Here is a 27,089-nt window from a genome sequence, read left to right on the forward strand (position 1 = left end):
CATCTTCCTAGGACTCTGATTTGCTGTCTTTCCTTCCCAGTTTCCAGGACAGCATCCCTTTCCCTAGGCTCATCCTCTCTTAGAGGAGAAAAGAAACTCATCTTTATTAAGAATGTGCTGCATGAAGAGCACAGGGTTTGGCATCAGAAAGACCTGGGTGAGAATCCTGACTTGTAGAGGTATCTCCACTCTCTGACTCAGTTTCCTTATCTGTAATATGAGGCCAATAATGCTCACTTCGTAAAGCTGTAGGAAGGACAAAAATGAAGTGTGCAGTCACAGCACCTGTCCATCATGGGCCTGTAATAAAATCACGGTTTTTATCACAGCAATGATATTAGGTCATATCAGTATGACCATTTATGGAGACATTGAGAAATGCAGTCATTTTCTAGGATATGGCATCTCTAATTGAGAGATTTCTGCCCCCAGGAGGCCACCATCCAACCAGAAGACCTGTGTCCCCTAAAAGCCCATCTCAGATTGCTTCTTAGGAAGTCCCAGGCCACCACACTGGAAGCTAGCAGCGCTCTATCCCTCCACCTGCCCATGGTGACCCTGCCTGGGCTCAGCAGCAGGCTCTGGCTGGCTCCACATCTGGGCCATGCAACTCTGGGCTCTCTGTCTGCCTGTCACAGCTGATCCTGCTGGAAAACTCACTCCAGCGGAGAATCTGCATGTTGCAACTTCCTTCCCTTCCCTACTCCTCTGCCTTGGCTTTCTGACAGTTTGAGTCCTACCACCCCAACCCTGGCAAAATCAGGCAGAAGAAGATTTAAGCAAGGATAAAAAATACTCAGGGGGCAGACTGACTTAACAAGGTCTCCACCAAAAACATCACCCCATGTCTGCATCCCTGAAGTTGCCTGGCCTTGTCTGGGCACAAGGAAATGGAAAGACAAGAGGCAAAAGTGATTGCAGAGAACCTGAAATTCTGTGCACTTCTCATTCCTTTAGCAATGGGGGGGGAGGGGGGAGGGGGAGGTTGACTGGACTAAGTGTGTATTCTGCCTTTGGAAGCTGCGGGCCTCCTGAGGGTGAGTGTCCACATGGAGAACTATGATGTCTGATGTCCTGCAGGGTCCTGCAGTAATTACCAAAATTGCTGAAGAGCTCTTTCCCTTAGCTGTCTTCCAGCCCATGTTTTCTGGTCTGAGCCGGCCTCTTGATTCTGGAATCACAGTGTCAGTGCAGGACCCTCCTCCTTTATACCATGCTCTCCTATTTCCCTGGAGAGAAAACTAGGGCCAAACATGGACTTACAGCCTGGCTATGCCCAAGAACATGGTCTGAAATTGAATACAGAAAAGACTGTTTGATGAAGAAGGACAGCATTAATTTAATGGTCTTCATGGGCTTTGGTTGTATATTTTTATTTTAACAATATGTTACGATATGTGTCCGGAAGGCCACATCTAAATTTATCCACTGCTTTAAGATTTTTACTGAATAAATAAATTCACAGCTTATTGAAATTTCTGTCCATTTTTTGCTTTTATAAATGAATCCTACATAATTTATGTGCTTCTTTATTAAATAAACATATATGGAGATGCTACCTTGTGCTGTATAATGTTCTAAATGCAGGGAGGTTCAGAGACAAGAAAAAAAAAGGACAGAGTCATGCACAGAGGCAAGTAACAGAAAGCATGAAAAGTCTACGCAAGGGTCCTTCTGAGGGTTAAACTGGGCAGGGAGAGCTAGGGAAGTCAGAAAGGCGTTTCAGAGCACCTGCATGATGATTAATCTTAGAGGTCAACTTAGAGGCCATGGTACCCAGATATTTGGTCAAACATGTCTAGATGTTGCTACCACGGTATTTTTGAGGTGAGATTAACATTTTTTAAAAGATTTTATTTATTTGTCAGAGAGAGAGAGAGCACAAGCACAAGCAGGGGGAGCGGCAGGCAGAGGAAGAAGCAGGCTTCCCACTGAGCAAGGAGCCTGACATGGGACTCGATCCCAGGACCCTGGGATCATGACCTGAGCCGAAGGCAGATGCTTAACCTACTGAGCCACCCAGGTGCCCCAGGTGAGATTAACATTTAAATGAGGAGACTTTTCGTAAAGCAGATTACCTTTCATAATGTGGATGGGCCTCATCCAATCAGTTGGATTTTTAAGAAAAAGACTACTTCCCTCATAGGAGCAGGAATTCGGCCAGCAGACTGCCTTTGGACTGGAACCGCAACTCTTCCCTGGACCTCTATCTAGCCTGTCTACCTACCCTACAAAGTTTTGATTTACCAATTGCGTGAGTAATTCTATAAAATCTTTTCCTGTCTCTCTCTCATTCTCTTTCTTTACACACACACACACACCCCCTACTGATTCTGTTTCTCTGGAGAACCCTGACTTCTTCAACCTGCCATGGGCCAGGAGTCACGTTAGGCACTCTATGCACATTGCCAGCAGATGGAGGGGAAACTGAGGTTTGTGAAGGTTGGTTTCTTGTGACTCACTTCCCGAGTCAGTGAGGGTTTGAACCCAGGCTGTGTACACTTATGGGACAGGACCATCCAGCTAAGGCGGGGAGCGTTTGTATGCATTAGAGTTTCTGTGCCTCTTCCTCCCACAAATTCCTCATTGGTTCTGCTATTTCAAAAACCACTCTGTGTGTATGCTTATATATTTAAACAAATGCAAAATCAAAGAACAGTCTGTTCGGTATCTAATAGGGGAACAATGACCGGCCAAGGCCTCAGTGCTACTGTCTCAACATGAACTGTCCCCTGACACCTGGTCAGGTCTATTCTGAAACTGCTTTCCCCATGGCCGGTTGCATTAGCCTGAAACAGAATTCTGACAAAAATAGAGGTTGCCTCTGTCTCCCAGTGACTCTGAAGACTAAACTGATATGAAGTACTTCTCCAATCAAAGAGATTTCCCCCAAGCATTTGCTGAGGCCATCACATCCAACATGGCCCATTCAATCTGGCTACTTGAGGGAAACAGAATCAATTTCCCATTTAAGCCAGGAGCTATTCTCCTGTCCTGAATCATGCCCAAAGTGGGTGCAGATGGTAGCCAGTGAACGCAGCAAACATACAGTGTTCCCGAGTGACACTAATAGTCTTTATCATTCTGGGGTAGCACAATGAACACTTAGCATGGAAACTTCTAAGAAGGTGGGGCTCAATCACAGATTCCTGAAGTAAGTACATGAATGCCATTTCACAGACATCTCAAATTGAACATTTTAAATGTTGGATCTGTCCCTGCCAAGCTGCTGGCTCCCCAGGACTTCTGGCCTCCGTGAATGGCTCCTCCATCCTCCCAGCTGCTAAAGCCAGACATGGGCTATTTTCTTGGTCTTGACCCTCCTTACATACCGTGTTCAGTCCAGGTTCTACACATCCTAGCTCCTAAATGTAAAGTAGGTGGCATCCATCTACTGGTCTTTGCTGCACCCCACAGTTCCAGCTGGCCACATCTCCCCTGGGACCAGGGCAACAGCCTCTTTCTAAACTGGGGACATTTCTTCCTCTTCCCTAATTTCTTCTCTTATCTACATCAAGAAGGACCTTTAAAAATGAATCCCTAACTGGGTTACCCACCTGCTTAACATGACTTCACAGATTCCAGTTTTTCTCATGATATAATAGGAGCCACGTGGCCTGTCTTCCTCCAAATGCGCCCCTCCCCTTATCAGGTTCTACCCATACCGTCTATTCAACTTCTTGCTATTCTTTGAAAATGCCATGCTCTTGCCTTCTGTGAGGCTTTCCCACATGCTTTCTCTTCTCAGAAGCTCCTCTCCCCAAAGTTCCCTCTGCTTGAGTCCATTCACCCTCCTCCATTTCTTCATGAAAGGCCTCCCCTGTGGTCTTCATAGCGCTTTGTTTCTCCTTTATAGACTTTTCACAATTTCTGATTACATACGTGTATTTTTGTTTTACCACTATAGACTCAGTCACAAAGAAGATTTGCAAAATATTACAGGACATTATATATACCATGCTGCAAACTATAGACAGGACACTCAAAAGATGTGCATGACACCTGCCCAATACACCCACCATGCTACAAGGTGGGCCATGAACAGTGAGGAGCAACACTGCTCATGTTCCCCTTACTGTTTCACTTTGATGCCCATGAAATCAAATCACATTGTTTCAAGTCACCTGCTCATGAAGTCTATTTCCACATTGTAATAACTCTCATCTGGATCATTTTGAAAACCACATTAATGTTCTGGTTCATTAATTCTGTGCATCCACTTTTGCCTTGGAGCCATTAACAGAGGGTGAAATGGTTAATAAAACCAAAGAATGAACTTAATTATTTGTAGAAATACCAACTGATGGTAAAATTAAAGCCCGAGGTATAGATATGTGTTATTTCATGCATTTCACCAGTAATGAGTTAGTACTGACTTTGTCATCGTAGCACAGGGTCGGGTGCTGTGGGCCACAGAGGGGGATCAGTAAGACAGGAGCCCGTAACACACAGCAGTGGATGGACACAGAACACACACACACAGGGATTAGGGAGAAGCAGGATGTGGACTGTGGGCCAGAATCACCAGGCATAGAATGCCAACCCCACAGCCCAGCCCACTTTCATGCTGTCCCAGTATCACAGCGGAGGGCGGAAACCCTCCCTGGGCACCACAGATTTCTTTCTGGCAAGGCTTCTGTTCTGTGGCTCTATGTTCTAACAACGTACACACTCTAATATTTCTCTGGCTCCTTTAATTAGTATAAGGTAAAGGTAAGAAATATAATACTAATACTAATATAATACTTTAAGAATTTCTGGAAAGAAGACATTAGGGTGGCATAGAGGAAAGTTTATGAACTCAAAGTCAGACATGCCTGCACCAAACCTCACTGGACTTCAATAAACACGCTCAGCATCTCCCTTCATTACTGTGTCATCACCTCTAGCTGCTCACCTGGTCTTGGCTCTGCCTGTCACCAAGCCCATTCTTATGTCCCTGAGGCAGAAGGGCGGGCTTCTATTGTGTTTACTTGTAGGTCTTTAGAGTGACAAGGTAACACAGGAATCCAGTTTCAAAATCTATCTTCAAAACGCAAATTTAAATGGGTCAGAGAGGACTGCTCTAAACTGGAAGTCAACCACCCATGCAGTATTATGCCCCAAGTTCTTTACTAGTCCTTTAGTCGACACTGACCAAATGTCTTTTACACGCTTAGCCTCATGCCAGAAGAATAAGGCAGCACCTGTGCCCTTGCGGAGGGATGACACGCAAGCTACAAATGGCAGTACTTCCTAGAGAATGTGATACTGAGCCCCAGCAATGTGCTCTATGAGCCCTGGGGACCTGGCATTTCCACCCACAGGGCTTCTGAAACCAAAAACCTAGCATTCTCCCCTGACTCCTATCTTTCTCCCATTCAGTGTCCTATTGGATCTACCCTGAAATATCTCTTGAACCTGCTCATTTCTCCCCAATGCCCCCACCACCATCACGTCTTCTTGCATCACCTCTTCTCTGGTCTATTCCAGTTCTGTTGCCTGTCCAGTCACGGGGACAGCCAGAATGAGCTTTCAGAAATGCTGCTATGGGAAGTCACTCCCAAGCTTAACCCCCTGTGATGGGTGACCTCCTCACTCCCTTAACCCCAGCACCTGGCCCAGCACCTGACACACACAAGTGCTCTCTAGTGTTTGTTGAATGAATGACTGAAGGAATTCTGTTATAACTATTACGTGGTTATTCTCTGACTCTGAAAGCAAAAGAATCAGTGGTTCCTACCATCTCTTTTTGAGACAAAACCCCATAAGAACAGTAAAATAATCCCCACTCTGCCTGGACAGTATCACTGGCAGCCGTCCTTTCCAGCGGGGGAAACTCAAGTGCCTGATGAGAAAATCTTTCCATATGGGATTATGCTGCGTTGTCTCGTTTTAAAGAATGGACTCTAAAAGTTTTTATATCCTTTGCCTTCTAAGATATTGTGCCTGATGGCCTCTGCCATTGAGCACATCACCTTCTCATTGTGAGTCTGCAGGCTACTTTCACAATTTTTGCCAAATGCATTTATCAACTTCATTACTATTTACTTCATACTCTCATTTTAATCATTCTTAAATCTTAACTATCCTCCTCCTTTTGACTAATTCTAAGTATTTACATCCATGAAATACTAGGCAAGTTATGTTTGTTAATTTTTTTCTAATACACATTAAAACAAAAACATAACTATTAATATAAAAAATGTTTAGTCCTGCACCACCCACATTCATCTGGTCTACCGGCAGTGATCCACATGCCACACTTTGGGAAGCACTGCTACAAGGAATTTATGAAAATTGCAACTGAAATGCAGAGACTTCTAATGTTTTCCAGGTATTCAGATCCTGAGTAGGAGAAAGGAGGAGGTAACCTGCCATGTTTCTAATATAAGAACATCATTAGGAAAAATGAACAAGTGTGTATAATTTCCATCTGTAAAACCTTGCAGATACCTGTCATCATGGCTGTGGGCTGCTCAGGGCTGTCTGTGGGGACGATCAGCCACACAGGGAGGATTTTATGCCAGTTTTATCAGATTTCTTGGCTTATAGTCTGGCTTTTACCTCCCCAAATATAGACTCACAAAAATTAGGGAAGAAACAGAAAGCAATGTACAGACCACTAAACCTAAGTCCCTCAAATACCTTCTCCTGGGTGTAAGTCTGTGTAAAGACACAGTGTGCATCTTCCCGTGACATGGCCTGGAGACCAGCTTCATGCATGATCATGCAGAAGGGGCAGTCTGTGTGGGTTTTTTACTTGATTCTCTGCTTTGGAACTTAAGACGCCAGTCAGCTGTGCCGTGAGAAGGAAGAAGTCTTTCCCGGGAGGAGCAGATGCTGTTTCCAGAACAACCTCTTACACTCTCCCTAGCTGGGCTACCCCAAGGAAAGTCTGAGAGCAATTTACTTGGAAACTCTCAGAATTGTCTCTATGGATGATACTATTTCACACTGTAGTCATCGGGTGCTATACATTTATTTATAACATTTATAAGGTTATATTTATAAGTTTTTCTTGCATTTATAAGTTCTGTGTCTTTGGGATTCCACTTTGCTTGAAGTGTTTATGTTTTAATTAGTAAGTGATTTAAGTTTATACTTTAAGTCATAAAAGAAGTGTTTATACTTTAAACCATACTTAAAGTAATCCTTTAAGTTATTACATTCAAGTTATGCTGATTTAGCAGGCAAATTAAAAGAAGACAGACACATGATTAAAAATGATCTCATTATTTCACTGAAATCATGGTAAAGAAAGTAACTGGAAAGTTGACAGTCTTTGAAGGCTAAGAAGAGTTAGCACAGGGGGCGGAGCAAGATGGCGGAGGAGTAGGAGACCTGGATTTCGTCTGGTCTCAGGAATTCAGCTGGATAGGGATCAAACCATTCTGAACACCTACAAACTCAACAGGAGATTGAAGAAAAGAATAGCAACAACTCTGTGAACAGAAAAGCGACCACTTTCTGGAAGGTAGGACTTGCGGAGAAGTGAATCCGAGGCGATATTCGGGAGGATAGACGGGGGAGGGGGCCTCCGTCGGCCGCTTCTGGCAAGTGATAGAACCACGGAGCACAAAATCGGAACTTTTAGAAGTCGGCTCCACTGAGGGACGTCGCTCCAGTGGCTAAGCGGGGGGTGGAACCCTCGCGGGGACAGTGTGGTCTCAGGACCCTCGGGGTCACAGAAAGACCGGGGGTGCCTGAGTGGAGCAGAGCTCCCAGGTATTGGAGCGGGGAAGCTGGCTGCAGAGATGGAGCCGAGGAGCAGGCTCTCAGCTCGGGGTTGCCATAAACCGTGATCCGCAGCACAGTCGGGCCACTGCTCCTCCAGCAGGGACCCAACAAGTGGCAGATCCGGGGAGACTTACCTTCCTCCCCAGGGAGGAGTGGCACATGAGCGCACCACAGGGATCTCCTGGGTTTGGAGACTCCACACGGGGTCGGGTGCCAGAGATAGAAATGCTTGGTCACAGGCCAGGTGAGCACGGAGTGCGGCCGGAGACAGGGAGACGGGAGTGACTGACTGCTTTTCTCTGGGGGCGCACTGAGGAGTGGGGCCCCGAGTTCTCGGCTCCTCTGGGGCGGAGATTGGGAGGCCACCATTTTCACTCTCGGCCTCCAAGACTGAACGGAAAGCTTGCAGGGAACAAAAGCTCCCGAGAGCAAACCCGAGCAGGTTACTTAGCCTGGCCTGGTAAGGGCGGGGCAATTCCGTCTCCGGCAAAGACATTTGGGAACCACGGCAACAGGCCCCTCCCCCAGAAGATCGGCAAGAACAGCCAGCCAAGACCAAGCTTACCGATCAATGAGAATGGCAGAACTCCAGCGCTAGGGGAATACTGCACATAGAATTCATGGCTTTTTTCCCATGATTCTTTAGTCTTTCAAAGTTAATTTTTTTTAACTGTTTTTTTTTTTAATTTTTCTTTTTCCCTTTTTCAACCAACATCTTATCAATCCCTTTCTTAAAAAACATTTTTTTTTTCACTTTTAGAGTCATATTCTATCCTTTCATAGTAGTTACCCTTATTTTTGGCATATATATATATATATAAGTTGTTCTCTCTTTAAAATTTTGAGATACAGTTTCTTCTAACGGATCAAAATATACTCTAAATCTCTAGTGTATGGCTTTGTTCCAGTCTCCTGCCTGATCACATAATCTCCTTTTTTTCTTTTTTTTTAAATCCTCTTCTTTCTTTTTTCAAACAACTTCTTATCTTATCAATTCCTTTTATAAAATTTTTTATAATTTTCATCTTTGCAGTCATATTCCATCCCTTCATCGTATCAACCCTTATTTTTGTACATATATAAGTTTTTCTTTCTTTAAAATTTTGGGAGGCACTTTCTTCTAACAGACCAAAATACACCCAAAATCTAGTGTGTGGCACTGATCTATGCACCAGCCTGATAAAATTTGATCATATTCTGTTTTTTTTGTTTTGTTCTGTTTTTGTTGTTTTTATCTTTTTCTTTTTTTATCTTTTTCTTTTTTCTTTCTTTCCCTTTCCTTTCCCCCAGTTTCAGGTCTTTTCTGATTTGTTTAGAGTATATTTTCTGGGGATGTTGTTACCCTGTTAGCATTTTGTTCTCTCATTCATCTAGTCTCCTCTGGACAAAATGACAAGACGGAAAAAATCACCTCAACAAAAAGAACAAGAGGTAGTACCGACTGCCAGGGACCTACTCAATACGGACATTAGTACGATGTCGGATCTAGAATTCAAAATCATGATTTTAAAGATACTAGCTGGGCTGGAAAAAAACATGGAAGTTATTACAGAAACACTTTCTGGAGAAATAAAAGAACTAAACTCTAACCAAGTCGAAATCAAAAAGGCTATTAATGAGGTGCAATCAAAAATGGGGGCACTAACTGCTAGGATAAATGAGGCAGAAGAGAGAATCAGTGAGATAGAAGACCAAATGATGGAAAATAAAGAAGCTGAGAAAAAGAGAGATAAACACCTACTGGATCACGAGGGCAGAATTCGAGAGATAAGCGATACCATAAGACAAAACAACATTAGAATAATTGGGATCCCAGAAGAAGAAGAAAGAGAGACAGGAGCAGAAGGTATATTGGAGCAAATTATAGCAGAGAACTTCCCTAATTTGGGGAAGGAAACAGGCATCAAAATCCAGGATGCACAGAGAACCCCTCTCAAAATCAATAAAAATGGGTCAACACCCCAACATCTAATAGTAAAACTTATGAGTCTCAGAGACAAAGAGAAAATCCTGAAAGCAGCTTGAGAGAAGAGATATGTAACCTACAATGGTAGAAACATTAGATTGACAACAGACCTATCCACAGAGACCTGACAGGCCAGAAAGGACTGGCATGATATATTCAGAGCACCAAACGAGAAAAATATGTGCCCAAGAATACTTTATTCAGCTAGGCTCTCATTGAAAATAGAAGGAGAGATAAAAAGCTTCTAGGACAAACAAAAACTAAAGGAATTTGCAAACACGAAACCAGCCCTATAAGAAATATTGAAAGGGCTCCTCTAAGCAAAGAGAGAACCTAAAAGCAACATAGACCAGAAAGGAACACAGACAATATACAGAAACAGTCGCCTTACAGGCAATACAATGGCACTAAATTCCTATCTTTCAATAGTTACCCTGAATGTAAATGGGCTAAATGCCCCAATCAAAAGACACAGGCTATCAGATTGGATTAAAAAACAAGACCCATCGATATGCTGTCTGCAAGAGACTCATTTTAGACCCAAAGAAACCTCCAGATTGAAAGTAAGGGGGGGGGGGAACCATTTACCATGCTAATGGACACCAAAAGAAAGCTGGGGTGGCAATCCTTATATCAGACAAATTAGATTTTAAACCAAAGACTGTAATAAGAGATGAGGAAGGACACTATATCATACTTAAAGAGTCTATCCAACAAGAAGATCTAACAATTGTAAATATCTATGCCCCTAACATGGGAGCAGCCAATTATATAAGGCAATTAATAACAAAAGCAAAGAAACACATTGACAACAATACAATAATAGTGGGGGACTTTAACACCCCCCTCACTGAAATGCACAGATCTTCTAAGCAAAAGATCAACAAGGAAATAAAGACTTTAAATGACACACTGGACCAAATGGACTTCACAGACGTATTCAGAACATTCCATCCCAAAGCAACAGAATACACATTCTTCTCTAATGCCCATGGAACATTCTCCAGAATAGATCACATCCTAGGTCACAAATCAGGTCTCAACCAGTACCAAAAGATTGGGATCATTCCCTGCATATTTTCAGACCACAATGCTTTGAAACTAGAACTCAGTCACGAGAGGAAAGTTGGAAAGAACTCAAATACATGGAGGCTAAAGAGCATCCTACTAAAGAATGAATGGGTCAACCAGGAAATTAAAGAATAATTAAAAAATTCATGGAAACAAATGGAAATGAAAACACAACTGTTCAAAATCTTTGGGATGCGATGCAGCAAAGGTGGTCCTAAGAGGAAAGTATATAGCAATACAAGCCTTTCTCAAGAAACAAGAAAGGTCTCAAATATACAACCTAACCCTACACCTAAAGGAGCTAGAGAAAAAACAGCAAATAAAGCCTAAACCCAGCAAGAGAAGAAAATAATAAAGATCAGAGCAAAAATCAATGAAATAGAAACCAAAGAAGAGTAGAACAGATCAACGAAACTAGGATCTGGTTCTTTGAAAGAATTAACAAGATTGATAAACCCCCGGCCAGACTTATCAAAAAGAAAAGAGAAAAGACCCAAATAAACAAAATCATGAATGAAAGAGGAGAGATCACAACCAACACCAAAGAAATACAAACAATTATAAGAACATATTATGAGCAACTATATGCCAAATTAGATAACCTGGAAGAAATGGATGCATTCCTAGAGATGTATCAACTACCAAAACTGAACCAGAAAGAAATAGAAAACCTGAACAGACCTATAACCACTAAGGAAATTGAAGCAGTCATCAAAAATCTCCCAACAAACGAAAGCCCAGGGCCAGATGGCTTCCCAGGGGAATTCTACCAAACATTTAAAGAAGAATTAATACCTATTCTTCTGAAACTGTTCCAAAAATAGAAATGGAAGGAGAACTTCCAAACTCATTTTATGAGGCCACCATTACCTTGATCCCAAAACCAGACAAAGACCCCAACCAAAAGGAGAATTACAGACCAATATCCTTGATGAACATGGATGCAAAAATTCTCACCAAAATACTAGCCAATAGGATCCAACAGTACATTAAAAGGATTATTCACCACGACCAAGTGGGATTTTTCCCTGGGCTGCAAGGTTGGTTCAACGTCCACAAATCAATCAACGTGATACAATACATTAACAAAAGAAAGAACAAGAATCATATGATCCTCTCAATAGATGCAGAAAAAGCATTTGACAAAGTACAGCATCCTTTCTTGATCAACACTCTTCAGAGTATAGGGATAGAGGGTACATCCCTCAATATCAAAAAAGCCATCTATGAAAAACCTACAGCGAATACCATTCTCAATGGGGAAAAACTGAGAGCTTTCCCTCTAAGGTCAGGAAGACGGCAGGGATGTCCACTATAACTACTGCTATTCAACATAGTATTAGAAGTCCTAGCCACAGCAATCAGACAACAAAAAGAAATAAAAGGCATCCAAATCGGCAAAGAAGAAGTCAAACTCTCACTCTTTGCAGATGATATGATACTTTATGTGGAAAACCCAAAAGACTCCACCCCAAAACTGCTAGAACTCATACAGGAATTCAGTGAAGTGGCAGGATATAAAATCAATGCACAGAAATCAGTGGCATTCCTATACACCAACAACAAGACAGAAGAAAGAGAAATTAAGGAGTCGATCCCATTTACAATTGCACCCAAAACCGTAAGATACCTAGGAATAAATCTAACCAAAGAGGCAAAGAATCTGTACTCAGAAAACTATAAAATACTCATGAAAGAAATTGAGGAAGACACAAATGGAAAAACGTTCCATGCTCATGGATTGGAAGAACAAATATCGTGAAGATGTCAATGCTACCTAGAGCAATCCACACATTCAGTGTAAGCCCCATCAAAATACCATCCACATTTTTCAAAGAAATGGAACAAATAATCCTAAAATTTGTATGGAACCAGAAAAGACCCCGCATAGCCAGAGGAATGTTGAAAAAGAAAAGCAAAGCTGGCGGCATCACAATTCCAGACTTCCAGCTCTATTACAAAGCTGTCATCATCAAGACAGTATGGTACTGGCACAAAAACAGACACATAGATCAATGGAACAGAATAGAGAGCCCAGAAATGGACCCTCAACTCTATGGTCAACTCATCTTTGACAAAGCAGGAAAGAATGTCCAATGGAAAAAAGACAGTCTCTTCAACAAATGGTGTCGGGAAAATTGGACAGCCACATGCAGAAGAATGAAACTGGACCATTTCCTGACACCACACACAAAAATAGACTCAAAATGGTTCAAAGACCTAAATGTGAGACAGGAGTCCATCAAAATCCTAAAGGAGAACACAGGCAGCAACCTCTTCGACCTCAGCCGCAGCAACTTCTTCCTAGAAACATCGCCAAAGGCAAGGGAACCAAGGGCAAAAATGAACTATTGGGACCTCATCAAGATGAAAAGCTTTTGCACAGCGAAAGAAACAGTCAACAAAACCAAAAGACAACCGACAGAATGGGAGAAGATATTTGCAAATGACATATCAGATAAAGGGCTAGTATCCAAAATCTATAAAGAACTTATCTAACTCAACACCCAAAGAACAAATGATCCAATCAAGAAATGGGCAGAAGACATGAACAGACATTTTTCCAAAGAAGACATCCAAATGGCCAACAGACACATGAAAAGTGCTCACCATCGCTCGGCATCAGGGAAATCCAAATCAAAACCTCAATGAGATATCACTTCACACCAGTCAGAATGGCTAAAATTAACAAGTCAGGAAACGACAGATGTTGGCGGGGATGCGGAGAAAGGGGAACCCTCCTACACTGTTGGTGGGAATGCAAGCTGGTGCAACCACTCTGGAAAACAGTATGGAGGTTCCTCAAAAAGTTGAAAATAGAGCTACCATACGATCCAGCAATTGCACTACTGGGTATTTACCCCAAAGATAAAAATGTAGGGATCCAAAGGGGTACATGCACCCTGATGTTTATAGCAGCAATGTCCACAATAGCCAAATTGTGGAAAGAGCCGAGATGTCCATCAACAGATGAATGGATAAAGAAGATGTGGTATATATATACAATGGAATATTATGCAGCCATCAAAAGGAATGAGATCTTGCCATTTGCAACAACGTGGATGGAACTGGAGGGTGTTATGCTGAGCGAAATAAATCAATCAGAGAAAGACATGTATCATATGACCTCACTGATATGAGGAATTCTTAATCTCAGGAAACAAACGGAGGGTTGCTGGAGTGGGGGGTGGGGTGGGAGGGATGGGGTGGCTGGGTGATAGATATTGGGGAGGGTATGTGCTACGGTGAATGCTGTGAATTGTGCAAGACAGTTGAATCACAGATCTGTACCTCTGAAACAAATAATGCAATATATGTTAAGAAAAAAAAAAGTAGCAGGAGGGTAAGAATGTAGGGGGGATATTGGAGGGGGAGACAAACCATGAGAGACTATGGACTCTGAAAAACAAACTGAGGGTTCTAGAGGGGAGGGGGGTGGGAGGATGGGTTAGTCTGGTGATGGGTATTAAAGAGGGCATGTTCTGCATGGAGCACTGTGTGTTATGCACAAACAATGAATCATGGAACGCTACATCAAAAACTAATGATGTAATGTATGGTGATTAACATAACAATTAAAAAATTTTTTTTAAAATAATAAAAATAAAAGTAAATGGGAAAAAAAAAAAGAAGAGTTAGCACAGAGTCAAAGTCTTACAACCCAAAAAATTCAAGCCTGCTGTGCCCATCCCTCTTGGGCTCTGAGATGCTGGGGATACTGCATCTACCCACAAATTTTTTTTAAAGATTTTATTCATTTGACAGAGAGAGAGAGAGCACAAGCAGGGGGAGCTACAGGCAGAGGGAGAAGCAGGCTCCGTTCTGAGCAAGGAGCCTGATGTGGGACTCGATCCCAGGACCCTGAGATCATGACCTGAGCCAAAGGCAGTCACTTAACCAACTGAGCCACCCAGGTGTTGCTGTTTATTGCTACCCATGCTTAATGTCTAGTCACTTGCCTTAAGAAGGAAAACAGAGCAGATCTGATGGCAGAAAGATGAGGTAGTTGCTTCCAATTGCTTTTGTATTGTTTTCTTTTTTTATTATGTTATGTTAATCACCATACATTACATCATTAGTTTTTCATGTAGTGTTCCATGATTCATTGTTTGCGTATAACACCCAGTGCTCCATTCAGTATGTGCCCTCTTTAATACCCATCACTGGGCTAACCCATCCCCCACCCCCCTCCTCTCTAGAACCCTCAGTTTGTTTCTCAGAGTCCATAGTCTCTCATGGTTCGTCTCCCCCTCCGATTTCCCCCACTTCATTTTCTTGCTGAATTAAAAAAATAATTAAAAAAAAACACCAAATTTGCACCAATAAACATCAAAATGTTAACAGTATGCATCTTTGGATAGAAAGTAGTCCCAACTCTTTAAAATGGACTCTTTGAGTCCCAGCTCAAATGGAAGTTGTCCATCTTCAAAGAGGGGCAAAGATTAGACTAATGTAACATAAGCCTTAATTTCTCTATAAAAAGCTTAGTAGAAGAGGGAAAAATTGAATGGGTGCTAGCTAACTTTTCTCTTAGGACCAATTTACTTCTAGTTGAAATTTCAATTACTGGTTCATTATTATTAATAAGCAACCATGCCTGGGAGGACAGGGCCTATTAATAAAACATGTCACTTTATTCTTAATCCAAAATGAATAAATAAAATTAACCTTCAGGAAAAAAGATGTAATTAGCTGAGAATGAGGAGGGGACAGGGGTGAGGAGGGTGGAGGATAGAGGACAAAGTGTGACTAACTGACATTTTGGAGAATGGAGATTGACTGTGGAAATGATTTAGGAACACCAGGCAGAGCTCAGTGTCCACTGACTCCTGTGGTCAGAAATTTAAAGTAGAAGCAGTCAGCATGGTGGTGCATTTCCCTCCATCCCTACTCAGCTGCTTAGGTGCTGGGTGGAGGTACAGAGGGCAACTGGGGATTCATCAGGGGTGGGGTTCGCCAGGTGAGTATGGCTGAGGAAGCAAAGGCTAAAGGACTGAAAATAAATGCAAAAAATATATATATTAATGAAATCCCAGCTAAGTAAGGATGAAGTCAGGACACGAGGCGGCCTTGACAATGAAAACATGGAACCCACTAGATCCCAGGGAAGAATTATTAGAGAGAGGGCACTTAAAGATAGGAAGTGGTGGTCAGAGACCGGGATGCTTGAGGTCAAGAATGTGGGAGCTGGGCATTGTTGAAGATGCCAAGGACTAGAGAAGGGCCACGGACTGGAAGATTAATGGAAGGCAAAGAATTGAGAGACTAGCATTCTAGGTTACTGCAGAGATGCTGAGGTCACCAAAGAGAAGTGGGAGAGTCACAGGAACAGACGGTGAGAGCCAGAGGTCTAGGTAATGAAATATCCTGTGAGTAAGGGGGACTGGCTACAAGGCTGACAGATGCCCAGAACAAGGTCAAGTGGAACGTAGTACATTCAGATGGCAAGTGCCTCAAAGGAGTCAGGTTCTGATCTGGAGTAGGCTCAGAGTTACAGTGGGGAAGAGAAGAAACAACCACCATCTGAAAAGGCTGTGGGGTACTGGTGTCCTTGGAGGAGAGGCATGCTTCACAGAGAGATAGCAATGGCAACTCTCAGAGAAGAGGCTGTGGACAGGGGGTCTCTGCTGCTGATGGTGATGAGCTCTGGGGGCAGAATAGAAGGGTTTGGGGGAGATGAAGTGGTAGAGGCAGAGCAGAGGCTGACCTGCACTACATCGGGAGAGAGCCCAGGGATGGAGGAAGTTTGGCCTTGTGGGCATGAGAGGGGTCAAGGGTGACAAGAGTCTTGATGGGAGGCCCTTGAGGCCTCCTAGGGGACAGTGGATAAGGGGTTCTAATTACAGCATGTCTCTTGATACTGGTCTCTTGGTGGGCAGAGTTAAGACAGCAGTGGCCTGGTCTTTTATGAGGTACAGGACATTTCCTCAACCTCTCTCAGCCATCACAGAGAGCTGTACTTCCACACTGGAGCACTGACCCTTCCATTAGGTGACAAATTAATTTTGGAAGGTTAATTAATTCAACACATACTTGCTGAATCCCTATTGTGTGCTATGCACTGTTGTAGGCACGTGGACTATGTCAGTGAACAAAAGAGACAAAGATCCCTGTGCTCAGGGCATTAACATTCATCATATTACATAAAGAATAAGTAAATTATATAGTATAACAGAAGGTGATAAGTGCTATGGAAAAAAGAAAAAAGTAGAGCAGGGCAAGGGGAAATCTGGAGTGCTGGTGGTGGGCGCCTGCCATATTAAATAGGGGGGCCAGTGTGAGAAGGTGACATTTGAGCAAAGACTTGAAGGTAGTACACAGAAGAGCATGGCAGGGAAAGGGAATAGCCAGAGCAAAGGTCCTAGAGTAGGAAGCTTACCCTTTGTGCTGCAAAAACAGTATGATGAGAGGGTGGCTAGAGATTAGTGAGCAAAGTGGAGAGCAGTAGGAAGGTAGTAAAAATAATTAGCACTAAATGTCATTAAACAGATGGGAACCATTCATAGAGAAAGAATCCATGTGCATATAGACAGCAGCACATCACACAAAAACAGTCTGAATTGGAAGCCAGGGCTAAGGTAAGATTGGAATTCAGTTCTCCTCATTCACCATGGGACAGTGAACAAGCCACTTCACCTCTCTGAATTTTGAGTTTCTTCTCTGGAAATAAGAAGTTGGAGCAGAGATCTAAGTTTCCACTAGTTCTAAAACCCAAGCCTTATGGGAATAGGGACACAAATTCTAAGGACAACTGGTTGCAAGGGTTTGTCTCTATATGTCGCTAGAAGCTTGTTAAAGCTTAGACAGAACAATCTTCATACAGTTTGCCACTGGCTGCAAGAGTTATACTTCATAACCTAATATCCTCAACTAACATTTATTCAGAGTCCCGTAGAGGGCAGCCCTGCACTTAGAAATGGGAAAAAGTCTACCACTTAGCAATAGGACTGGTCATCTACTGGATCATGATAACTAACACCGTCAAAATGAATAACAAGACACTTGGGAAGTTTTTAATAAGGTTTCAGTTTTTCAATGTTTCTTTAGTCATGTGATGTGGCTTTACATCATGAACAGTTAATTCTAGCTCCTGAAAGCCTGCTTTTTAAGTCTTTCTGTGCACTATCATATATTATTTCACTTAATCCTTAAAATAATTCTATCAGTGATGAACTCTTTTTCATTTTACAAATAAGAAAACAGAGGCCCAAAGAGCAGAGCCTGAGACAGGGATTCTTGTGCACATGATTTATTGCAGGAGTAGTCTCAAAAGAAGGGAAGAAAGAAAACAGATTAGGAAAGGGGAAGGAGGCAAGCAGAGAAGTAGTCTCAGTGGAGTCTGCTTCAATCTGACCCCATGGGAGCTCTAGGGACTTGAATTATACTGCAGAGCTGGTCCTGCTCTGAGAAGAGGATAGCCTTTTGCACCATTGTATTAATCAGTCATGTCTGTGGGAAGCTATTCCACCCCCAACCCCAGGGGGTTATAATCTCTAGGAAGAAATTCTGATATGGGAGCAATTATGAGCCATCAGCAGTCAACACTTGGAGCCACTGGGCTTTGGGAGTACTGGACTGGTAAAGGAGATCTGGGTGGGGCACTGTAGCAAACACCAACAAGCATCTTATCCAGGGATACTGCTGGTAGATATCAGAGCAAGGATTTTAGTCCAGGTCTGTATGCCTATCATACCTTAGGTTCTCAAGGAACTCAAGAGAGAGATTTATTTGTACTTGCCATCAATGTTCACATATATAAATGTATAAATACACAAAAAATCAATAAAGTAGGAAAAGAATAAGAGATGAAAGGATCAGAAACAGAATGTAAATAGAATGAGGCTGGCCTCTTTGGGACATCTGCTCTAACTCTATGGCCAATTTCAGGCCAGCCTCAACATTTGGTGCATCCCAAAACCCAAATCCAATTTCTATCAAACACTAGAGAATACTGTAGATTTTATTGAGAATTTTGTGCGGAAATTGAGGTGTAAGTTATGTTGCACATCATGCTGAGAAACTTCCTTTTAAAAACTACCCTTCAAACATCTCTGCTCTGGTCCAAAGTATCTCTTTTCTGGTTTATCTAGGCTGGCTCTGGCCTGCCTCAGAACCACCCACTATTTTATAAACACATCCTTGGAATGGGGCTGCAAGGGCCAGAGTGGTGTTTTGCTCATCTGCTGCACAAACACACTGACCAGAAGAGACATTTTAATGCTTTCATCAGGCATCAAAGTTTCCTCCAAGCTTCCTGGAAACCAGAGCCAAGAAAATTAAAAAAAAAAAAAAAAAAAAAAAAGGGAAATACAGTAAACTAGATCATTTTCTGTTTTACAAAGAAGGAAGCTCACTAGTTCCTTACAGGAGGTAGCATTTTCTGGCACCTAATTCTAAATTAAATTTCTCATGTGGTGTTTATGTTGGGAAGTCAAGTAATATACAGATTCATGTCTTCGAGTGTTTTGTAGAGAATGTGTCCCCTTTAACGTCTATGTCAGTGATCTATTTCTTCCTTTCCCAGCCCTTATGGCAATCTGTAATTAATAACTTTACATATCTGTTCATTCGTTTACTTGTTAACTGCCTCCTCCCCTAGAACTCCATGAGGGTGGGGCCTGGTCTGGGTGGCTCCCCACTGCAAACCCAGCCCTCCCACAGGGTCAAGTAAGCAAGCTGCCAGTTATTTCTTGAATAAACAGAATAGGTCAGGCATTAGGGGGATGTGGTGTAGCAGAAAAGGCATTAGGAACTAAAATCAGCAGGGTCAAAACAGCATAACAATCAAAACCGAATAGTTTGTGATGGAGAATATTTCTAATTAGTAACTCATATTACTCAAACTTCAGGCTTAAAAACTGTGTTATACAACAAAGAGGGTATACATATATACACATATACTTGGCATCCAAAGGAAAGCGTTTTGAACAAGGAAACCAATATTACCTTTTGTTTTGTTTTAGATTTTCTTTTTTCTCTGTAGTACTACTTCCTATTTTCCTGACAATGTTTAAGTTGGTGCCCTGTATCCTGCACAGACGCTAGCAGGGATGAAGGAGCTGGGTCACATAAGGGCCAAAATGTAATCCAGGCCCACTTTTTCAAATATCAGAAACCTGTATTTCAGGTTTATATTTAGCAATGGTATTTGGTTATGGATTAAGTCTCGTCAAAAGCAAAATTTCAGAAAGATTTGTGAAGAAATAAGTTTCTATGGTTGCTTTAGGTTTTAAATATTTCCAATCTTTAAACACTAATACCCATTCATCATCACAATAAATGTTTTCATATTATTCTAGACAACTCAAACTCATGGACAATGGAGTTGACATGTTTTCTTATCTATGAGTTTGACATTACTGGGTAAATAACCCTGGAGGAGATTTGCCAATGCACCATGATATGGCTTTGCCTCAGATACCAGGAAGTGTTTTTAGAATTCCATCGTCAGGGGAAACTAGGCCTAGTCATTAGGATCATGATTCAGGCAAAAATAAAAAAACTGATTGTAGAATAGATACTAAAAAGACACACACCCCTCTTTTTTTTTATTATTATTACGTTATGTTAATCACCGTACATTACATTATTAGTTTTTGATGTAGTGTTCCATGATTCATTGTTTGCGTATAACACCCAGTGCTCCATGCAGAACGTGCCCTCCTTAATACCCATCACCAGGTTAACCCATCCCCCCACCCCCCTTCCCTCTAGAACCCTCAGTTTGTTTTTCAGAGTCCATTATCTCTCATGGTTCGACACACCCCTCTTTTAAAATACTTTTTAAGATTAATAATAAGTACTTGGTTAGTTTTCCCTAGTACATATTTTATGTACTAAATTTGTTATGAAAATATCTTGTGTCGTTCCCAAGAGAGTTGGCAGGGCCTGAGATTCTGAAACACAATGATTAGCAATTCTTGTTGTTTAATATGATCAAGGCCATTGGGTATTTGTAAATAATGTTTAACTGCAATTGTCAGTGGTTCCTTTGGTGATAAAACTGGTAATTCCATTAACAAGAATGTTAAGCCATATTAGGAGATCAAACCTATCCACTGAGGTCCAGTTTCTCATCCTACATAAACATATACAGTGCCACCAACAAACATGGGTGTTGCTGCCAACGCAGATCATGAATGGATGGATAGAACCACAAAATCTTGTTCAACTCTCAGGTACTAGGTCTATTAAGTTTTTCTGGATACACTTCACCACGACTCTACAGACTCAACTACTTTCTCCCTGTTCCGTACACGTCTGCACTAAATGGTCCCCTAACATTAAGTCCATCACTCTGTTAAGCACTTGTACATGCACCATTTCATTTAATATTCTCAAAAGAGAGGTCTTGCCTCTAGTTTATAGATGAGGAAACTGAGGCATATAACAGTTTGTTATAATCATGTATTTGCAGGTCCACTTTCCCTTCCAGTATTTTGGGTTCTTCAAAACTCAAAATGTTTTGTTTCTCTTTGTATTCTCCAACTCAGCCAGTTCACTTTTATTCAACCTACATATATTTCCTGAGCTCCTCCAATGTGCCAGAAGTCCCCACCCCCACCCCCACCAGTCCCCACTGGCATACAGGAAACATTAGTTGATGTGTTCTAACCTCCAGCGTTAAATCGATCCTTAGTTGTATGTCTTATAAGTAACATACGTTCCTGCAATTGGAAGAAATTTGGCAGATGAAATTGTCTCCTCAGGAACTTGGCAGTGGTTCAGATCTAGCAGCCAGGCTGATAATGACAATGACTCAAAACATCTGCAAAGAATCCCCATGTCATCAACAGGGGGCCTCTCTGCACCGAGGCCTCAACAACATGGATAGCAGGGGATGTCAGAGGCAGCATTGGATTTTGACAAATGACCAGATATCAGGAACCTTCCTGGATTTGCTATAGGATGAACACCAAATGCTAAAATGGAACTCAGAAAGGTGAAGAATTCAAGGAGGGAAAAAAATGAATTGATACCAAACAATGAAGAGAGGCATTGAAAAAAGTGAAAGGAGCCCAGACTGCAGAGATCTAAGAGACAAACCTAAATGTGGGAAGAAAGGCAGATGTTCTAAGTAAGGATACAGCCCAGATAAAGAAGTCCACTGTATCTAGCAAAACCTTTGTGTAGTTTTAAATATATATATGTATGTTTTGACCCCAAAGACTCTTTCTTTCTATCTTCAACCTTGGGCCAATTTCAAATGGAGACAGTAATTCTGGTCACATTTGGTGGAGGAAAAAAGATTTCTCTGAAGCCAGAAAATCATACCATATGTTAAGTTTTACCTTAAAGCAAAAATCTAGGGCACTTACAAATCTTTGGAATAAAAATGTAAGACAACAAAACTGGTGCCTCAACACATGCTGAAGGAATGAATGCAAAATGATGTCCAAAATATACACTGCTGTTTAAGTAGAAAAGATAACTGAAAATCTAGCCCCACCAGGTCCCACAGGCGTTGGCAGTCCTTTTCAGAAATGTGGCTCTTTTTCTGGGTGATAGGGGAGGCCATCAGAGGGTTCTGAATGAAGAACACTGTATTACACGTTCTTTTAGCATCTCCAGGGGATGCTGTTGGAGCCACACTCAGGGTCCCTCACAACTTGGTGCATTTATTCTCTCTGTTGCTGTCCTTCTCTGTAAAACAGCCCTTGGCCTTACAGAAGCCCCCCTTGCCCAGTAGACATACCAATCCACCCCAGGTCAGACCCTGGTTAATGTCTGAGGAGTGCAGGGCAGGAAGACTGTGAAAGACCAGACTTGCCTTGAGGCAGGGCAACTCTGGGGTGCAAGTCAAGCTCCAGAGCTCCCATGGGATCAGGCTAAAGCTCAGTCCAGCTGAGACCTCATCAATCTGGACACTCTTCTTCTCCTGTGAGCAGTCCCCCAATAAATCATGGGCATCCAAACCCCTGTCTCAGGCTCTGCTTCTAGAGAATCCATCTTAAGCAGCATTATGATCCTTCTCCATCAGCTGTGCTACAGCTGTAATTTCTCACTTTCTTCTGACATTCTTTGACTAACTTCTGCCTTCCCACTGGATGTGAGCTCCTGTGCTCCCCTCCGTATCAGCACCAACCACAGGGATCTTCATTCCTTAAATACTTTAAACAGATCTGATAGAAATCTTTCAGCCACTGAAATTAATTTTCATTACAAAAGTGTCATGTTGATGCTAATCAAAAGTGACACAGTGTTTCTGGGGTGGCCATGTTCATTTGAAAATATAATCAATTGCCAATCTACTGGCCATTTAAAATTTACCTATTAATTGCCATGAAATCAAATGTCACCTGCATTCTCCAGCAGAATGGGTGATAAAACTTGGTCACCTAACTATATTTGGCAAATTAGCTGCTTACTTTTCGTTATAAACACTGTAAATCCCAAGAGGGATAGACTCATTAAAAATCTGGGTTGAGTGCTCCACAAAGCTCTGGTATATGAAAACTTTAGGGCCTAAGCAATCTATAAGCATTGAGCTTGTTTTCATTCAGCAGTCAACACTAATGTACAGTGAATCGATGGGCCATTTCTACCGAGGGCCTCTTGCTCTGTGTAATTTCTTTATTTTTTATACCATTTTTCAAAAAGTGGGGAGGGGGGATAAGCAACTCAGCACCAAACATCATGATGAAAGTGCAAAAATGCTACCACTTTGAACATAAAAGAGGCTGGGGGCCTAGGTGATGTACGCGAGGATTCTTATAACATTTTTACAAAACCAACACAGAGTTCAGTAAGATACAATGGTAAGTTATGGAGCACTTTTTTCCCCAATAACTATCTTTGACAAGATGATGGAGCTACCCACTTGCAGATTAGAGCATCAAACTCAAATTCAATAACCTGATCAAGGCTGAGGTTGGAACTGATTTCTTCGTGATCTCTAGGAAGTCCTGTCACCAGTCAGCATGTGGCCAGGCTTGTGCCAAATTTTGGAGAAGACTATTAATGTCAACACAAACATATGGCATTGAGGCATCATAATCCCAGGCAGAATATAATGTCCACGGTTATTCTTACTATATAAAGAGACAAGATGTGTTAATCAGGGAGGGGCTGGACACTCACTTTGCACAGCCCCAAGGTCACCTACGGACAAAACAGATGGCCGTGGGAGACACTAGCCAAACTCCATAGCACATACACCCCAAAAACCACAGTTCTCATCACCCACTTTTAACCATAATGTCTCAAACTGAGATGCTATCTGTTCAGCGACTTTATACCAATATCCTTATCCAGGCAAAATTACAACTCTGGTGTCATTCACACAGGTCTGATATATACCAATGCATAAAATACCACTAGTCTGAATGTCTCTTTTTATACTTGAGGACTGTGATAGACATTGCTAAGTTCATGAATGCATGAATGCCACCCCAGGTCTCAATTCAAGGATATCGATTGGTACCAGCCCTTGTCAGTGGTAACATGGTACCCAGCCTGAGCCTAGGACTACATACAGAAGATGAAGGCTAATAGTTCTAACTACACAGTGAACTCATCTCAAAGAGGTCCTGCTGCAATGAGGGCTGGAGACCCTTTTCATTAACAAATGGAGGTTACTTTTATGGGTCTGTGAGTCATCTACCTTGCCCAGGACCTAGGACATAGAGGCAATAAGGGCTCCACAGACCTTGATGAATAAATGAGCTCCCAGGCAAACACAAAAGAAGGGAAATCTGGACACTGTATTAAAAGGTGATGGCCAGTATTGACCATGTGGACAGAAGGTAAAGATTTTGATACAAGAAGCCTGGAAGTTTTGGTCTAAAGAAAGCACAAAGGAAGAGGTCAGAAGGTGTAAATCATAAATAATAAAGGTTGACCTAAAAATTAGTCTCAAGGTTTATGGGTTTTATTCTTTCCATTTCAGTATGTTTTATGCAGATCTCTATTTTATTTTATTTTTTAAAGGTTTATTTATATACTTAAGAGAGAGAGCATGCATGAAGGAGGGGCAGAGAAACCCAACCAGACTCCGCACTAAGTGTGGAGCCCAATGCAGGTCTCGATCCCTAGACCCCGAGATCACAACCTGAGCCAAGAGTGGGAGGCTCAACTGACTGCACCACCCAGGCGCTCCAGATCTCCATTTTAAAAGACTAGCTTCATCCCAGTCATTTTTAACCAAAAGTCCTCAGGCCAATCACTCTAATAGGGGCGTGGGGGTGGATGCCAAAGGTGGTCAGCCTGCGAGAGTGAGCCCTGCGCTGGTTCTGTGCTCACTGAACAACCATCAGCTCTGGATCCAGAGGGGCAGAGAATGTACCAGTCACATCAACAGGGGCATCCTCGTCCAAGAGGTGACAACCATCTAACCATCAACAGGGGCCTGTGTGCTCTGACATGCCTGTCAGATTCTGGGAGCCTGGTTCTAGGAGTCATCCCTGAGAGATCTGCTCAGTGTGCTGACCTGAAGGACTGCCCATCCCTGCACCCTCCCCATCCTGGAGACCCACCCTGTCAGTGCACATGTGCTCTTTCAAACTTCTATAGTGTTTTCTTTGGATGTGCGCCTTTGTGAATGAAAGGAGGAGGAAAATGAGCACTCTTACTTATCACTACTTTTTTTAAAAAAAATACTGTATGATTAAATGAAATTTAGAAAATAAAATACAAATTAAAACCAAAAATTATAATAAAAAAATTACCCAGAGGTAATCATTTTCAATTTTTAGCAATATTCCCTCGTGATCTTTTAAAAATCAATACAAATACACATATACACACCCTGTATTTATTTACAAAGTTGGGGTCTTATTATACACTCATTATCTTTATTTTCAAAATACAAAGACAGTTTAATAAACAGTCACATTACTCAAGTCAGTTGGAATAAGAGATAAAATCAAGACTCAGGGCATGAATTTTTTCTGGCCCAAAGGAGACACTCACATCTTTGTGTCAAAAAATACGAGAATGTTCAAAACAAAAATATCAACATGACAAAAATCTGACTGGGGTTTGGTACTTTTTAAAGTATATTTATTTCTTTATTTTTTCCAGGGTGATCAGAATATCAGAGAAGGCAATATTTATGATTTTTGAAAGTAACTCAGAATCATTAAGAGTTAAATTGCACATTAAAATCATTCTGTGGCAGTGACACTTCAAAATCATATCCTTCTGCTAATACAGTGCTACTTTTGCCCAATAAAAAAGAAATTCAATTAATATGTGAGCAAGTACAAGCTGGGAAAGATAGCAGCACTATAATAATCACATCTTCAGTACATTTTGAATAAGAACGAAACTGCCAAAAAATCACTACCTCAGAGAAGAAACTAGTGTTGTTAATAATTATTGTCATTGAAAGGGAAAATTCCAGGGTGAATATCCATATTTATTCCAAATTGTCTTTGTGAGTCATTAAGTCTGGCTCATGAGAATATAAGATATTGTATCATAAGAAGTAATTGAGGTTTTAACACGTTGCCAACGTTTTGTAGCTCAGCGTTCTAGAAGTGAAGATACATGATACTGTCTTTGAGGTGATTAATGCTTAGAAATAGCAAAGACCCATAACTGTCAGTTAAATTTTTACTGGCATTTTATTGCTCAGGAAGGTTGTAAATGCCAATGCTGCTTTACCCCAGGAAATGGAAATCATGCATTTATTAGAATTCCTTAACTGGCTTTATGGTCAACAGATGGCTCATGAATTATTCATAGGTATAATATGATAAACTATAGCAAAACCTCTGACCTGGTTTTATTCACAGCCAGGAGTCTCATCCGTGTAGACAGCACCAAGCGTCTGCCCTAAGAAATGAGTAAGAATTTCTTTCAAAATCAGATGCTATTCCTAGTGTCCCAGGACCCAGAAGGTGCAGATTTCTTTTTTTGCAAAGACAACAGATTCCCTTTTTTCATTTCCAAGATGAAATTTTAAGATGTTTCCATTTGGCTTTCTATTTGACTTATGATCTAACTTACAAATAAAGCATAATAATCTATACTACTATATATACACTATTATCTATATTATTATATCTATAAATCCTCCTTTGTAATCAGAAATACTTTAGAGAAGGGAAATGACAGAGGTGGGCACATTTATTATATCTCAATGCCTACACTCACAGTTTTCACCTCCCTATACTCATGGTTTTTACAGAATCACATCAAATTGCAGTACGGTGAAGTCAGGCAATGTGTGTTAATCTCAGTTTCTCTCTGTTGATCCCAAATCTTTTGGCCTTTTTCCCTGTCTTTAAATTACCCATCATGAGGTAGGTAGGGGAATGGAATTCAAAGTGGGGAAGTTTACTAATTTTCTTTCTTATCCCTGGCGAGTAGGCAGGGAAAAGTGAAAATG

The 27,089-nt window shown here is 41.6% G+C and overlaps 1 protein-coding gene across 4 annotated transcripts in view; it reads right to left on the reverse strand.

Moving 5' to 3' along the window:
• The window catches only part of MYRIP (myosin VIIA and Rab interacting protein), a 399,641-nt gene that overhangs the window by 250,140 nt on the left and 122,412 nt on the right, over nt 1-27,089 (reverse strand). The window contains exon 2 of one of the 4 annotated variants that reach the window (XM_032408949.1): nt 26,478-26,533. The exons of the other annotated variants lie outside the window; for them this stretch is intronic. Coding sequence (XP_032264840.1) covers nt 26,478-26,506 — 29 coding nt within the window. The 5' untranslated portion in view covers nt 26,507-26,533. The remainder of the gene's footprint in view (nt 1-26,477; nt 26,534-27,089) is intronic. 4 annotated transcript variants of the gene reach the window in all.

The sequence above is a fragment of the Phoca vitulina genome, unplaced genomic scaffold (genome assembly GCF_004348235.1).
Source record: "Phoca vitulina isolate PV1807 unplaced genomic scaffold, GSC_HSeal_1.0 scaffold10, whole genome shotgun sequence".
NCBI classification, from domain to species: Eukaryota; Metazoa; Chordata; class Mammalia; order Carnivora; family Phocidae; genus Phoca; species Phoca vitulina.